The sequence below is a fragment of the Plectropomus leopardus genome, chromosome 4, assembly GCF_008729295.1.
Source record: "Plectropomus leopardus isolate mb chromosome 4, YSFRI_Pleo_2.0, whole genome shotgun sequence".
In the NCBI taxonomy this organism is placed as follows: domain Eukaryota; kingdom Metazoa; phylum Chordata; class Actinopteri; order Perciformes; family Serranidae; genus Plectropomus; species Plectropomus leopardus.
In genome coordinates, this window is record NC_056466.1 from 3267473 (window position 1) to 3285450 (window position 17978).

Consider the following 17978-nt stretch of genomic DNA (forward strand, 5'->3'; position numbering starts at 1 on the left):
AAAATCCCAACTGTAGTGTCAAACCAGATGCCAGGACACAGTGTTGGCAATGTACATTTCTGCAAAACATGAATATATTACATTTGCAAATTTAATTTATGAATGTTTCTGAAGTTACATATATGAGCTTCCTATGTCATCTCTCAGTGGATGGGATGGCAGATGGCGAATTACCAAGGCAAGGCACCTGCCAAGCTGAAGACCACTGTTGGAGACCAATAAGAAACAAAATAGATGTTTTTTAGCAACCTGTCACTGTTTTTCCACCGGGTAGAGCACCAAGAAAGCGTCTGCATTTTTAAACTAAGACACTGCTATGTTCTCTGCTGGGATAGTGCTATAAAGAGTGACTTTTACCAGGATTTTACAGCATTTCCTGTCAGGATAATTTTATGAAAAGAAGTTGTTTTTTTGTTGTTGTTTTTTTACCAAGATATTGCTGCTTTTCCAAGTAGGACTGTGCCCATAAAATTGGGGTATTTTCATCCAAATCATATTTGCTGAATAATAACCAAATGGGTTTTTCTGTGCCTACACCACACATTAAACACTACACAATAATGTAAAAATGCAACAGTATCCATGGTTTGCAGAATCGTACAACATTTTTTCTGCCGTCTGGGTTGGTAGTGTAAAGATTAACAAGCCATTGTTTTTATATAATAATCATTAATGCTGCATTAATGTCAACCAAAACCATATTAGAGCTACATAGAGCTGCAGATCATGCTGTTGATTCTCAGTGGGATCGCAGAACTAACAATACTTTCACATAAAAGAGAGTAGTTTGAGTTCACTGTAGTGTTAAAAAAATCAAAAGCATTCCTTTGTTGAGCATAAACAACAATGTTTTGTAGGGCACTGAATAACATTACTTTAACATTATTCCTGTGATAATGAGTGCTATGTGCCCATGTTTCTAGGTTAAGGTATAAATAGTTTTGTTGTTAAAAGTAAATCATGATGCTGATTTTAGGAGCCGCATGACCGCATGACTTGGCAAAATGAGTACAACAATTACATATAAATACAATTAAAGTACAACATGTCCAAGTAGAGCAGACTTACATTTCCGGTATTGACAAGAAGTTTTCAAGTAAATACATACACAGCTTAATTTGCAAGGCATTGCATCTAGCGAGAGGACATGAAAGGGTGCATTTAGTCCAGAGATATAATTGAAGCAACAGCAAAAAGGACTAGTTACAGGAATGTTGTGGTGAATCAATTGCATATATCAAGATCATTTATGCTGCCAATTCTAGCTAAAACTAATGCTGCATTAAACAACAGTCCTGCATAAAACCCTTCTTAACAAAGGCTGTAATATCTAGTTTTTGTTCAGTCTGCTGTGGTGTTGATTCAACTTCATGGTCGTTTCTGAGGCTATTACACTGCATTATACTGAGATGTGTTTCTAATGTTTAGTCTACTACCATTGATATGAATAGTCCTTCAACCAACAATATCCACTTTTTGTTCAATGATTCTCTTGTTTCTCAAAAACAACTCCTGACACATTGCTTTGTCTTTCTTTTCTCACAAGGACAGAGTGAAACAACCGTGAAATGGACATTTTAAGTGTGTTAGCGTGGGTGACAGATAGAAAAAGGCCTGTGCAATCATAATAAAATAAACAGATGAGGAACAAGCAGGCTGACCACCAGTCACAGTAAACAACAAGAAAGTGAAGCACAAATGAAAGCCAGGAGGTAAACGGAAAAATTATGTCAGACAGCGATTTAAATAAGTGCGCAGCGACAAAAGTCTGATCTGTCTATCACTGCAGATAGCCAGAGGCGTTCTTTTTTAATGTTTACTGCCAACTATCCCACTCTGCCTCACTGCCGGCCTCTCTCTGCCTCTGCAAAAGGATTTAACACAATAAAAACTACAAATGATTTACTGTCGAGGAGGGAAGGGCGAAGAAGAGTGATGGAGACAGAGGGAGAAGGAAAGGGAGGGGGGAGCTGAGCCAGCAATCAGAACTCCTCAAAGCACTAACAACTGGCTAACAATGCCTCATTTTCCTTCAAACTCTGAGTCAACTTAAAAGAACACTTTTTAAACCAAACTCTTTTACTTAGCGTTTCAAGTCCAACTCTGTTTTTCAGAGTGTGCCCATTTATATTTCTCATGATAAAAACTCTTTTTCTCAAATAACACTCCCTGAATTTGTTGAAGTGCCCTCAGATTTTCTACCAGGTCGCCATGGTTCATTCAACTGTAAAGTTAAATTTTCAATTTCCAGCCACATCACTACAGCTGCACTGACCATTCTCGACCTCATCTGTCTGACTGTTAGTGGTTAGAGACTGAAAAGGGATGAGGAACTCTAAAACAAAAAAATAGCATTTCTGGAAGCAAGACATCCTGCATAGAGCCTTTTCTACTTGTATTGAAATAACAATTTTCAATGGACTGGCTTAGCTCGACTTTTGGGACCCGGTATTTTTCTCAACATCATTTTGCTGGAAAAGTATCCCCACTATGTAGGCGAGACTCTTAACTGATCGTCAAAGCAACATTAAACTGCCATGACATCACATTTAACATGAAAAAAAAAAGTGTGATCTCTTGCTGGACTCTTTCGTCAACAACCTAACAACCGAACTTCACCATTGATCATTGTGTGTTCTCAAAGACTGACATTTTTTAAAATTCTGGGTTGAGTGAATTAAAAAAATAAAAAAATAAAAATTACAGTCAATCTTTATAAAAGCTTGACATTTTTTTTTAAATGGCAGGTTTGTGCGGGATGTCCTGTATCACACAATTTACAATTCCAGTGATGATTCACTAGCCAATAAGTGGTCTGCGGTATTTTACCTCCATCTTTTAGTTTCAGCTCAGCTGAAACTAGAATGATATGATACGCAAAAAAAAGGTACCAGGTACAACTCACAATTTTTGCCATTAACAAACCAAATAAGAATGATACCAAGTGAGTCAAGTTGTGCAGTAGAAATGCAGCATGAATGTTTAAAAAATAATCTGTTTTTTTAACAACTTGTGTGAACAGTTTTGACCATCAAGGCTACACAAATTCAATTACAGCCAATGTAGAGACAATTGTTGCCAACGTATTTAGAAGTGAACACAGCAATAAGTGTCTATTATATTGTAAAGTTGCAAAGTTTGAACAGTTTCTCTGCAAGATTTTATTTAAAACCATTCTTATTAGACAAAAAAAACATATTAATTCCTTCATTTTTCATTCATTCATTATCAATTTGCTCATCATTTTCCTAATCAGCAAAGAAGATATAAACATTTCTTTTTTTTCTTCTTATTCAGTTTCACAACTGCACTTGGTCTTCACCAAAATTTGCCAATATCCGTACAGAGTGAAATGAAGCACATCCGCACAAACATAAAGACAAGTTCAGGGAGTGAACAGAATGTATTTATACACACAAAGAGGATTTCACTGGCGGATCAATCCACAGCGCCACTCAATCTGAACTCACAATGTGAGAAAGTGGACCCTGTCAATATAAGCCATTTCAGTTTAGGGAAGTAACAAGGACTCACACACTTGTACACACAAGTACACACACCCCAACATTTACTCATACTTCCTCTGGTTTAGCTACAGTGATCTGATTGAATGCTGAGCGCTGATGAAGTGTAAACCAGCATCTGTATCACAGACAGACTGCGAAGTTATCCTCACTTCATATGAGAACATCACACCTTTAAAGACCTGCAGAAGCAGCAGTCGCCAACCAGTCGATCGCAATCAACCAGCAGATCTGCCCCTTTAGCTCCCAAAAATCATAGAAAAATTACTGTTCAGTTTCCTCTCTTAATTCAGCTGATGTACTTTTTACAGCTGAGTAATCGGACTGCGTTTATACAGTGCTTACCTATTTTCAGTGACCTCTAAAGTGCTTTACAACACAGGCATCATTCACCCAAACGCATTCATACACTGGTAGTCAAGGCTACCATACAATGTGCCACTGCCATCTGCTCATCAGTTAAGCCTTCAGATGACCTCACACACAATTTGAGGTTCAGTATTTTGCCCAAGGACACTTTGATATGTAGACTGCAAGGGACGGGGATCAAACCACAAACCTCCTGATTGGTAGACAACCACTATACCGGCACTGTATCAGCTCCAGTGCCGGTATGTTAACCGTGGCAAATTCCTTTATACTGCACTTGCTTGTGGTAGCCCACAAGGCTGATTGCTAGCATGGCAAAATGAGTTGAAAATGCACAGTTTCCACCCTGAATCAGAAAAGGTATTTATGTCTTAACCTTGGTGAAAGACAAGTGCGTTCAGTGGGTATTGTGCCACCAAACACAAGCACTGTCTAAAAAGGGAAATCTGGAGCAGCACCACAACACTAACCACCAGAAATTAAAAAACAGCCCAACCCCCCAAAGAGCAAATAATCCGTGCCAGGAAAGTAGACAAGCTGAAATTGGGGTTGAAGTCCAGCAACAGCTTTTTGCAAAAGCTGCTGCTCAAAATAAAGCTGCTACTGAAGCTTTGTTTTGTGTGTGTCACCTTTTTGCTAAACACAAGAAGCCTTTTACAGATGGTGATTTATTCAGGATAGCAATGGCCATTACCACAGAGCATGTTTTCAACCACCTCAAAGCAAAGATGACATCAAAACTAAACTCTGTGGTGTACTGCTTGGCCCAGCAACAATGACAAGGAGGGTCGAGTCATTGTCAGGGGACGTGGATTGTATTCAAGAATAAGTATTCAAGGATTTTCAAGGTCACTCTAAAAATATTTTTCACGATAGTTTGATGAATCCCTGTTTGTAATGAACACAGCTTAGCTTGTTGTATTTGTCAGAATGACTTTCCAGAATTTTAGAACAAAGGAAACTTTCACACAATTTCGCACTTAAAGAACAAGAGATGAGGATATTTACAATAACTTTAAAAGTATTTAGAGGCAAATGACATCCCCGATCATCAACCGGTGGCAATTATTATTACAGGGGCCCCAGCAATGTGTGGTGTGCATGCTGGTTTTATAGCACTGTGCCATAATGACCCTGATTTTCCCAATCTTTGTCTATTATCACTGTTTGATTCATGAGCAGACCTTGGCTGGGAGGATTATGGACTTACTAACACTGGTGGGGGTCAAACTGTAAAACTCGATTTGAGCAAAAGTGCCTCAGCACTGCTTATTCAAGGACTTATTAAATAAAAGCAGTTCTGCTTAAGGAGACCTTCTTCATGCTGATATCCGGTGGTTGAGTAGCAGCAAAGTTCTGCAGTAATTTGTTGACTTGCTGGTAAGATAAATACTTTTCTGTCTACAACGAATGATGTCAGACGATGTGTGGCTACTGGATCTCGCTCCAGCGAAAAGGCTGACACCTGCTCCACATGAGCATCACAGTGAATGTGTTCAAGACAAAATTAAAGCCACAAATCTAAAGTATGGTAGGCTGACAGATTTTACCAACCTGGAGAAAATGTCAATTTTTTTCCTTGAGCAGAACTGTGCTCACCTGGACAAAATGGCTACAGCATCCATTTCGGTGAATTAGATGTCATGGAAGATATTGCTGCATTCATCTAAAATCCATTCCCGCTCACTGATATAGAGCAGCAAAATTCCATAAGTATTTGCTCCGTCAAGTGGGGCTGACATGAGGATGGTTGATTTAAAAAAAGAAAAAGACATAGAGCTGAATGGCCGATCAAGCAACAGTGATATGCAAGTTATGTTGTTTTTTTTGGTTGCATCTATTTGAAAGTTGGACTAAAGCACTTTGTGTAATAAAACACAATTAGCCTAAATAAAAGGCCTCAAATCGGAGGTACAATCTGGGTCTTTCTCCTGACACCTCAACAGGTAAAGCTTTTCTGTCACCAAGGATTATATTTGGCTCACACCTTCCTCAATTGGTCTGAACTTTTTGACTTTTCTGTTTGATTTGAACCAAAATAAGAGGTGTAAAAACCAAAGAAATCGAATGAATAATTTCATTTCTATGGTGAAACGTCCTCCAGACCACAGTTTAAAGCAAACGGCAAAATGATGGTCCAACAAACGAGAGCTGGACCCAGTCTGGATGAAACTGAACTGTGGTTGGGTTTGTTTTAAGTGTGAAAACGTGTTTGGATGGTTTGGACTTTTAAAAAATAACATGAAGTTTTGGCTGTCGTTACGTGGTAAGGGTAGTGTAGCACCTCAGTACACAGTGTGCCTTTGGTCGAGCATTCCTGAGTGTGATGGTGGATGTGCTGGGGGCAGACAGGTGTTGATGATTGGAAAAGAGGAGAAATTAATGAAATTAGCAGTGTAACAGCAGTGTAACAGTGTACGTTTCAGTTTGTCTATGATGAATGCAGCAAAACAAAATAAGCCACAGTTGCAAACGGAGAGAGAGAAAGACAACTTTATAACGCGTCAGTGGAAAAAACAATTCTTCAAAACTTTTTCCAAGAAGATGAGAAAGAGAAGATAGGAGAGGGCAGAAGAGTCCGTCTACAAACCAACTGACGTCACGTATAGGGAGACATAGCTCATGTAGGTGATACACAGGCCATAGCTGTGATTCTAGTCTCCTAATGCATCCACATAATGGCAAGGTGACACCAAAATAACTTGATAACATTTTAGGTGCTAAATTGTAAGCAACTAGACATGTTTTGAGTTTTTTGAAGATGTGTCACCTCTCATCCAGGAGCCTCTTGGATGAGAGGTGAAACGTCTTCAAGAAACTCACACCAGTCCAGTTGCCTCCAGTTTAGCACCTAGAATTACCATGACCTGGATGACTGAGAATCTCCACCAACAACCCCATGAAATGGGACAAATGGAACAAAAACGCAAAGCTTGTTTTGGACCTTAGTTCAGACATTATGGTGTGGAAAAGGCCCTGAAAAGGCTATTGAACACTGTCCTAAAGCATAGCAAACCAGACTAATTGTCTGTGGCCAAACCCTATTACTTGCATAGCAAGACCACAGCACTCACCACAGTGAAAACAGAATTGCTGGATGAGTGAAAAACAGACAATTTTGCAGAGTGGGAGAGACGAACGAGACACAATTAAAGACAGAGGATCAAAAAGCAGACAAAGCCAAGTGTTTTTTCTCTGACTTAAGAGATTTTCCTTGGGAAGACATTTCACTTAGACCTGAATGGATGACTTGCCTATTAAGCAACTCCTTTCCTCAACTCTATTTTTTTCAGCCTCTTTCTCTCCAGTTGGTTATAAATTCATGTCAGGCCCGACCAGAAGCTGACATGACGTCTGCTTAACGGAAGAAGTGCACAATGTCTACAAACCGAACATTTTTCTCAGTCTCCTTTTTTCTCCCAGTCAGGAATTACTTATGTCAGCTGGCTTCATCCCTGGGGAGGAAATGCTCTCCCTTCCTCCCAAAAACACAAATAATAGCTGTTCCATACACTTACTCATATACATGCATACTATGGCAACTTTCTCAGACGCTATTGGCAGCCTCACTTTTTGTCTCGTTTCTACCACCCGCCTCTATGTCTTTCCATCAGTCTACCTTTCCTACTCTTGTTTCCCTCAATCCCTTCATTTGTCTTCCTCTCACTGCCTCTTGCTTCCCCTTTGTTTGTCTCTGCTGTTTTCATAATCTTTTTTTCCCATTCCTCTATCTCACCTTCAGTGAACTTCAACCAGTCAGTCATACCTCTGTTTTTTTCACTCACTCATTCTCATTCCTCTCACTCAGCAGTGTTACTACTTACTCAACTCTGTCGGGGAGTTTGAGCGTAAGTGTGTGAGTCACAAATGACCTCACTGTAAGTGTTGCTCTTAAGAAACTTGATAAGCTTGGGGCAACACTCAAGCATGTAGCTGCAATTTTTGTGTTTGTGTATATACAATGGTGTGATAGAATACAAAGACATTACACAAAAATGTAGTAACATATTAAAGATGAGGTATTTCATAACCTGTTGTAGACCAAACTGTTATAAAAGGCCTCTAAGCCTGTTTAACAAACCTTAAACACCTACAGGACTGAATGATGCACACAACTGGCAACGGATATTTTCTGATCTGGGTCTTAACTGTGAGTTCAGGTTCTTACAAGAAACTCAACAAACTCTGGTAGATCAAAGCAGCAGTTCTGTCCACACAAAAGACCTCCTAACTCTCTCACTTCAGGTATGCCAAAGTAAAGGTTCACAGAAAAAGGAGTACCGTGAAACTTCAATTAATAGCCCGGGCTATCAATGCTTAAACCATAGAACTCACCCGGGTTATACTTGTGACAGTTGTCTATACGGGGCGGGATTTTAATTCCTTTCACACAAATCTGTTTCTCAGCAAAGATGGGAAATCAAATTGCTTATTTAAACCTCTTTTTTGCATCCCTCTTGTTTACTCTGCAGGTATTCCTGTCTACTTTGGCAAGGCTTCAGTAAAATGAACTTTTATTTGTCAATTTAAAGCCACACGGGGCCAGTAAAAGGGACTGGGCGTTTAATTAGGATAGGTTTATATTTGAAGTTTTATGGCTTTAGTCAAGAATTTTAATGTTACCTGCTTAATGTGGGGGAATAAACGTTATTTGTTTCTTAAAGACCCAGTGAAATGATGGAACATTTTTTGCCAGTTGTAATCCTGCAGCCCTGTCTTAACTTGATCCATCATCTAGATCATGTTGCACTTATATAAGTTCATCCAGTATATTAGTTTTTAACCAACTAGCTAGCCACACCTGTCTTAAAAAAGCACTTTACTATTTGTGGGTCACGGTAACTATTGGCCAACACAGCAACATGGAGAGCGTAGACAGAAAGTAAGGGATGTGTGTTTGATTATCAGTGGAAAAAACTATGTTTTCATTCCAAAATAATGTGGTGGAGATCTAATTCATCCATCATTCTCATGTCCTCCTCCTCTAACAGCGATGGAGGTGTGTGTCAAGCCAACAGTCTGCAGACTCAGCCATCCCCTTTTTAGTGGTTCTGACCAAATGTAAAGGATTTGATTTAAATCCCTCTTGTAAATGTACAACTACTTTAAAAGTAGTAAAATTTGTTTTCAATTATACTATAATGCTACTTGTAAGCACATTTTGGGCTTGTCAATTTGTACTAAAACATGTGGGGTAAAATCTTTTAAGAAAATAGCGCAACGCAAATTTGCACTATTGTTCCTAGAGATGCGATCCGCAAGTGGAGGAGAGCCCATGGTATAGCTGAGTGATGGGAGTGCTATGAGATCACCAACAACTCAAAATAGGTGTTGAAATTGTGATCTTGTTCATTCACATTTTTCCTGCAAAACTGACTATCACAAATTGTATGACTAGTAAATCCAGCAGAATACATCATCAACCTTATCAACTTTTTTGTCCACTAGTTGTTTTTGAGAACCTCTATTATATGAATATGCAATAAGGAGAGAGGTGCACCTTGCTAAAATGACACATAAACTGTACCTTTTTGGTGCACCTGTTTGATAAATATGTGTCTGAAGCAGAATGTGTCAGATGTGCAGTGGAAAAACAGGTGCAAAAATATCTGTGAATCTGGCCCTAGTGTTGTCGATACCATCTCATACCTCCCCTTGGGCTGTTGTCAACTTGTCAGATAAGTTGAAACATCTAAAAGCCTTGTTTCTTGTCAATTCAAAGACTCATGAAAATTGAATCTTTTTAGAGAATTGATATTACGTTCTTCATAGCCTAGATATAGGAGAGTGCTGAAAGATTAAAAGATGATGAATACGACATTAAAAGACGGCACTTTTGATGATAATCCACAACTCAAACTCATCAAAAGGATATGGGCTGGAGACCATGCGGATGCACCAGCTACGAGGACAGGTCGTCTGTTTGAGGCAGAAGAAGACCACAGGCGCCAGCTCGGGATAGGGCACCACCAACACACTGGTATCACTGCTGTCATCGTCATCTTCATCATCCCCATCGTCCCCATCATCCCCATCGCACTCCAGCACCTTCTCCTCCTCCTCGATCCTCTCTTCCTGAATAATCCCTTCCTCCTCTATTTCTTCCTCTTTCTCCTCCTTTTTCTTGGGACATGGGAGGTGGTACGGGGAGGGCCTGCGAGGGGAGGAGGAAGTGACGGCGTCATCGCTATCGCCCCTGGCTATGGCTGTTGTGACCCTTGAGATTGTTGCCGCTGACGGTGGCGTTGCTGTTGATGTTGCAACCCCGGGGCCTTCCTCCTCCTCACTCGTCATGGCAACGCAACAGTCTGAGTTGAGAGAAACAGGAGAATTAAAATTAACATTTTAAATTCCTGAACCAGCGGGTCATACATCAAGATAAAAAACACTGAGCTGAATTAACGCAGAGAGAAGATGCTAAGCCAGGTTGACCAGAGGGCATTGAGATGGTAAACTAATATAAAGATAAACATCATGGTGAGTGTTAATACAGTGAGAGGTACAGTCAGCTGTGACTGAGCAGCTAAAGACAAAGCTGGTTACTATGTTGAGTGACGGCCCATTAAATGTCTGTTCTGTCTCCCTCTGCTCTGTTATCACCCACACTGAAACCCTGCTCGCAATTTTTCAATTCTAACAGCTCTGAGAATGGTATAATGCAATGTTTTAGTAATAATTTAAGCAGCTAGTTTTCTTTAAGTTCCCTGGATGTTCTTCTTAAAGTCGAGGTAACACATCATAACACATCATAAAAATGGTTTTTTTTCTCTTTTCACTTTTTTCTTTGGTGTAAATAGGACAGCTTAAGCGTGAAAGGTGGAGAGAGAGGATGACCTGCAAACTTCCTCAGCTGCAAACATGAGACTTTAGTCCCTGATGGTGGCGACACAGCGACCATCTAAATTTCAAAAGTTTGAAAATTCATAACAAATCAATTGCACATGCTACAGCTTTGCAACTTACAACAAAACGTAGGCCCAACTGCGAAGAAACTTTTGTACACTTTGTACACTATGGTACAGATTATGTAGTCCATCACTCTATTTTAATCAAAAACTTTAAAACTCATTAAACCTATCTCCTCCCACATTTATTGCCCAATGAGAGACCAAACTTGCAACAGGGCATCTTCAGACTCTCTTACACAAACAATCTGCAACATTTTTGGATTTATCAAAAACTGAGCATACAGTGCAATTAAATTTACAGTCAATGTAAACTGTGCTGTTATCTTGTTTTTTGCAAATTTCTCCTAAATAAATCTTCAAGGTTCATTAAAAAAATGACAAAATTTTGCTGCTATGGTAGATTATGTGTGCAACATTTCAGAAATTTATCTCAAAAACGGAACCTTTGACGGCATTTTGAATTTTGCTGTCATTGCAGCCTATGGGAAAATGGTATTTTAAACATCACTCTTTCAGTTGTTTTTCTTTAAGTCTGATCACTGGAAGAAACAGGAGAGAGAGGCAGAGAGGGAGCACAAAAGAGAGAAAGCATCAAACTGCTGAAAGCTTGGAAAAAGAAATGAAGGAGTGAGGAAAAGAGTGCTAGAAAGGAGAGTTTAGTGGTTTAGTCACATGCTTACTGTTAAGAGGAATCAATACTGTGTAGCTGGAGAGAGAATAGAAGGCGCAGGACTCCTGATATGACTGAGTGGCACCTGCCCATGGATTTCCAATGAGTGAGCCGAGCGCACAATTCTCAATGAGAGCTACTGAAAGCTCAAGTCCATTTCAGTCACAGACGAGAGCTTGCAGAGGTCCTTACAGCAGACCATGCTCATGTGAGTTACAAAGCTTGTTTCTTGGGGTATTATATGACTACACAAGAAAAAGGGGCTTATTTAAAACTCTGTTTATTTGTGTTCCCTTATTGTACAGGCAATATGGAATCACTTTGTAAGTGACCAAGGAAGTGCAGCATCAACTCTCGCAACACTTTCAGTTACGTTGCCACAACAGAGAGAAGAAAGCCAGCTAATTAGAGCAACAGTACAGGGGAAATATATTGTCAAGAGGAATACTGTATCCTAAGAATGAAAATATAAGATAAGATAAAGCTTTATTTATCCGGAGGGGAGTAGCGGCAGCTGCAGAACAGAGTAGGAAAAGAGTGCAAAATATCAATAAAGATGCAAGGATAAAAAGCAAACGTCCAAAAGCAAAACTACACTTAAAACCCAAAACACAAACAATGTGAGCATTAAGGATCATAAGTTGCTCATATCTCAAGTTGCTTTTTGGTGAGATGCATATAGATGTGCATGAGAAGTGGCATTAAGATACTATCTCTTGGAACATGAAAGCACTTTATTTCTGTTGTTAAATCAGTGCAAGAAATCTCAGCATCTGGCAGAGCGATCATTGAGTCATTGGTGAGATAACATAAAAGTTTATCGACGCCTGTGGGGAAATTAGGGTTGTTGCAGCTGGAGAGTAATAGCATCCCAGCAAAGGAAAAGAAGAACACAACTAGGAGATGAAAAACAAGCAATGTGTGGTTTGGAAATTAAAACAAATAATAAACATACAAAAACATGCAATACTCTGCTGATAATTAAAACCAGTTAAGTTTTGATCAACAACCCGCTGGAAGTGATGGTCCTGGTGTGCATGTCGTAAAGTAAATGGCGATATCTGGAGCCAATGACTGGTATGTCTGTTGTAGGCTACTGTAGAAAAGTGGCAGTGAACATTGCAGACTCCACAAAGGAGGACCTATGTGAATATAAACGTCTTCTTCTAAGGTAACATGATTAAGAATGGGCTGGTATATTCCCCTAAATCTGACAAACAACAGCAATGAATATTTTACCCAAGAAGCCATTCAACACCAAGATGCGCATTGTCTTTAAGACTAAACAGCAGCAGGTATTTCATTATCTGCTGATGTTGGCTGTGGACAGAAAATAGTGTGGTATCTGTGTTTTGTTTTCTTTGTTTTCAAACGGGCTCCTGGGTGTACTGTCCTAAAAACTTTTTCCAAACAACTCAAATGTTGTGGTTATGTAGCAAAACGGAGGGTAACTGACTGCTAGGTGTTAACGCCATTATGTCCAAAAGCTTTATATCCAGTGGCTTTGCAGGATAATCTAAGATGTCGAACTGATCTTGACAGTAGAATGGCAAAAACAACTACAATCAAAGTGCATCCGGACAGCCTGTTCCTATTAAAAAGTCCTTTTCCTATTAAAAATTCAAAATGCAGGAGTCGGTGACACATTACTGCTCATTAGGGCCAGTGGGACAGGCTAGCTGCTGTTTACTGTCTGCAGCAACACATTGCTTTAGCTTCACTGCTGTGTTAGCAGCTGGTGTGAATTGTCCTTTTACAGCGAAACGAGTAAAGTGCTTTGTATTGTGAATGTGTCAGGAAGTTTCAAACTTCTGTACCTTTGTTTGGGGAGTCGCAACTTTTTGGCCACAGGGGGACTTTAACAAGTGTAATTGCTCTGAGTATTTCTAGTCTCTGCACCATCAATAAACTGCTTAATCTAGCCGTTTGCTGCCCTGTTTTACTCTCTCTTCTGCATATATCTACCTGTTTATTCTCTGTACATTGGCTGATGCACAGACAGTGACACAGTATGTACTATTTAAACAATCTACAGCATATGGTCTAAAGTGCATGGTACAAGTGCATCAGGGGCATTTCCAGCTCTACTTTTGCTGGTTAAATGGTGTATAATCTGGGCTCAGATTAAGGTGCGAGAGGGTGCTATTTTGATCACGAGTGTACTTTGGGTGTAACTTGAATTTACAAATATAAACTTCACCTAATGAAAACAATGTCAATTTTTGGAAAACTTCCATTTATTGCAAAAAAGTTTTTACACTCGCATTAGGTGGTATTTCAGGCCATTCGAAAAAAGACATATTTTGCAAAACTGCAGTGGAAACACTTTTTCCCCTTTCAAAGGTCACATGATGGTTTGGCTATGTACTTGTTGATGGGAACTGGCTCCCCCAGGCATGATGTAGCAGACACTACAAGGGGTATTATTGCATCACATAACTCTTCAAAAGTTAAGCGGATCATCTGCAAGTTTTGAGTCCACAATTCCTCTTTGAAGTCATGGACTTTCACCTCCCAGCAATCCCTCATATGTGGCCGCTCCCTCGTATAAGGGGCTTGCCTCTCCATTATCGCTCGCATAACACGCCTATGTCAGCCTTGGCCTTGGCATTTTGGTCAATTGACAACATCAGAGTTTAATGATGTATGTTTGAAGAAAAAACAGAAAGAGAGAAAGACATGTAAGTAACTCTGGGAAAATTTCTCATTTAAATCATATTTTGGGAGAAAAAAAACAACACAAAATTCTAGTGGGATTCAATTTACATCCAATATTGTCACACATCTCTGTGCTGTGGCCTCATAGGTGCTTGAATTCATTAACATGCTATCTCTGGGATCAAAAAGGAACACTTTAGAGCAGCAGTGAACTCGAAGCACAAGAAACTTAATGGTCAGTCCAACGTTAATGATCAGTCCAATCCTTAACCCTAAGGTGAGGTTTTTTGAAGCTGTAATGCATAAAGGGGCATGGCTCCCATTAATCTGTCAGAAATATAATAAGAACACAGGCTTCTATGTAATGATAATGATTTCAGCCTTCAAAACATTAAAACAAAGTCTTAAAAGTCTAAAGGTTAACTGCTACTTTGGGTAGAACAGGTTTGGTTAGAGCAACAGGAGGAATAAATGTCCCTTTAATTATCATAGCAGAATTGCATTTCCTTGGTGTTTATTTGAAACAAATGTCAACAGATTCCAAAAAGTCAATGGCTGTGCAAAAATATTTCATTATTAAATTATACAGAAGAAGAGAGCACCCACATCAACATCACTGCCACTGCCAGTGACCTGAAAAACTAATTGTTCATTTAGGAAAACATCATAGTCTACATGCATATCCACCACCTTGTTAAATCTGAACTAATGATCCACGTTACTGTGTCACACTGTTGCATAATAGCCATAATTCCCCTGAGACAACAGACAGTCACTGTTAAAGACTAGCTGTTACAGAATAACTCCAAGTTTGGAAATCGCCCTCTGATGCCAGCAAAAACGGACACTTGGACAGAGTTGAGCCGGAGATTAGCCTGGATTTGTAGCACAAATAAGTGTTAAAGCTTGCATGAGGTGGCATTTCAGGTGATGTGAAAAAAACATATTTCGCAAAACTGCAATAGAAGCACTTTTTTTTTGTCTTTTATAGGTCACATGATGAAGGAACTGGCTCCCTCTGGCACGATGCAGCAGGCACTACAAGAGGTGATACTGTGGACTATCACCTCCCAGAAGTCCCTCCCACGTATAAAGGGCTTAAATTTCCATTATCGCTCGCATAACAAGCCTACATCGCTTTCGATTGGAAATAATAACAGCTAGTGTGGTGGCTGCATTAGAAATAAATCTGCTAATGTTTTGAACATCCATCTTCTTGGAATATTATCCCGAGATTAGAAATGTGTTTTATCAACATTTCTAAACTATTGCTTGACTTTTGTGTACATTTGTAATGGAAACCCGCATATGGATGCACTTTATTTCAGACACCTTTACTTTTTGTCAACAAAGTTGTGTTAGCGACAGCCACCTGTGTGCTGGGCAGGTTTGGGGAGTATTTGGGGGTTGAGCATTTGGAGCTTGGGTACAATGCATCCTTGTACATGTAGGCATTGCAATAAGAGCTGTGCAGGAAGTAAAACTAAGAAAAACTCAGATCGTCCATCAATACAGCACACACTGAGCCTTTTATTGTCTCTATTGACTGCATTTACCATCACCACAGATTGGATATCCACTTAAAACATGTAAAATTCTTATTTAAATCATGCTTTGGTTTTACGGCTACAAGAAGACATTGTTCAGGTATTGCAAAGTTATCTACATATTTTAATAACTAAGCAGGATAGATATAAGTACCCAGCACGTGGGTTGTTTTTTTTTGTTGTTTTTTTAAAGCATAATGCTAATGTATTTATTTATTTATTAAGTGATTTCTGGTAAACTGTTGATTTACCAGTCACTGTTCTCCACAGACAACAAAGCTAATTTTCTGCCGTAAATGTGTTGGTTTGGTACTCAGCTAAAAGGCAATTAAAAAAACCATACCCCAGATGGTGTTGTTAGCTCTGAGTGGCACCTGTGTGTGATTAACGGCATGTGTCAAGCAAGGCTTGACCTTTACTGATCACATGTCAGCAGCCGGCTCATACATCACACAAGGACTCACAGAGAGAAAGAAAAGTCTGTACAGTGAATTATTTCTTGGCAAAAAATAAAAAAAGGCAGACTGAGCTTTCCTTCATGCAGCTTTGATTTATTGTATTTTGAACACCAATCAGGCTAATGCATAAGAGGTACAGTATGTACTGTATACTGCCCACACAGGCACAGTCACAGCTTACTGGCAATGCTCCGAAGGATTTAGCTAATTTGCTCTGTGTGTTTATATTCCATGAACAGATCCAATATTTCACAACAATAAATACACATAGAGGGTAAAGCAGGGTGGGTGAACATCTAGAATTTGCTAGAAGTATATCTGTGTTTTCTCGCTTGCAGAGAGCATGCCTGTGTTTTAGGTTATTATTTGCATTCCCGATTCACGTGCACTGATTTATTTCTTGGCCTGTAGAGCAAAAAGTGTTTTAGGTTTATCTATTTTGAATCTATTCTATTTTGTCATCCAGTTTAAGACCCTGTCCACATGGACACAGATATTTTTGAAAATGAGATTGTGTTTTTTATTAAAAATCCTAATCCGTATGATAACATTGTGAAAACGATCCTCGTGTACTCAGATCTGCAAAAACAACTGGAAACGCTGTAGCATGCATGCCAGGACAGTAACTTTTTAATGACACACCATAGAAGAACACCACGTGTCTGCGCATAAAGGCGTTCTTCTACAGAGCAGCGAGTATAAACAAACAAAAAGATGATGGCGAATGTAAGCATGAAAACTGACAGCTTTGTCTGGAAAGACAATGAAGTGGGACGGTTACTTCGAGTGGCGCTGGATTATAGAGCATCTATGTCTATGTTTCATGCAAGAACCACTGGCGTGCCGACCAGTCAGACACCTGTGCTTTAGATCAGCTTGCCTGGGGAGCAAGTCTAGTGTCTTTGGGCTTAAAAATGTGTTCGTGTAAGAGAGCTTTTTGAGGGTCACACTGAGTGAGCAACATTTAAAGAAAAAAAAACGTAGTGTACCATCTTTATATGTGTTATCTAGTTCATGATTTCAAATGTCAAATTCATCACTTTGTTCAACACAAATGGGTGTAGTTTCTGCAGTTTTCTCCAACGGAGGCTGTTATGAGCAGTAAAATACTGTATGCAATGGGTGGGTTAAAGCTGAATGGCCCTTCTGTTATATCGATTGGTATATTTGGGGAGTTATGTGATATTATAATATACTTATATCTTGCTCCATTTCTGTGGATCTTCAATCCAAAAGACAATCATTTGCTCCATCCAGTGCCGCTGAAAATTGACCTGCTCCGTGGATGAAGACACCGGCGGAAGATGAGAGTGGAACGGACACCGGCGGGGGACACCGGCTGAGACACTGGAGGAAGATGAGAGCAGAACGGTTAACGGCGGTGACACTGGCGGAGAATGAGAGTGGAGCGAAGATTCAGAGACACCGGCGGAGACGTGAGCAGACACCAGCAGAGAATGAGAGCGGTGCCGACATTTGGAGACACCGGCGGAGACACTGGCAGAGACACTGGCGGGGCATGACAACGGAGCGGACATGGCTGGAATGCGTTATATTGACTACATACTTCAATCATCGCGATTGACATTGTTATCATTTTATCGTCCAACCCTACTTTCACCGGGAATTAAGGGCTGAAGGCCTGTGATGCATGCAGAGCCACATGCATGTGTGTGTGCACGGACCTGTGGTCCAAGATTGAAGGTTTGAAAATATGGTCACCCTAATTCTGACGATGTTGTGATGCACCATGAGATAAAATGGGGAAACTGCCAGACATAACCCAAGTAACCACACACTTACATACCTACACCGACACAGTGTTTGAAGCTAGCTAACTAGGC

General features: G+C 39.8%; 1 protein-coding gene across 1 annotated transcript in view; it reads right to left on the reverse strand.

Annotated features, from left to right (window-relative positions):
* Positions 1-10187, reverse strand: part of LOC121941708 (voltage-dependent T-type calcium channel subunit alpha-1I-like) — a 215496-nt gene extending 205309 nt beyond the window's left edge. Inside the window, exon 1 of the mRNA XM_042484560.1 lies at positions 9769-10187. Within this exon, the coding sequence (XP_042340494.1) occupies positions 9769-10187 (419 nt within the window). The remainder of the gene's footprint in view (positions 1-9768) is intronic.
* Between the last annotated feature and the right edge of the window lie 7791 nt (positions 10188-17978).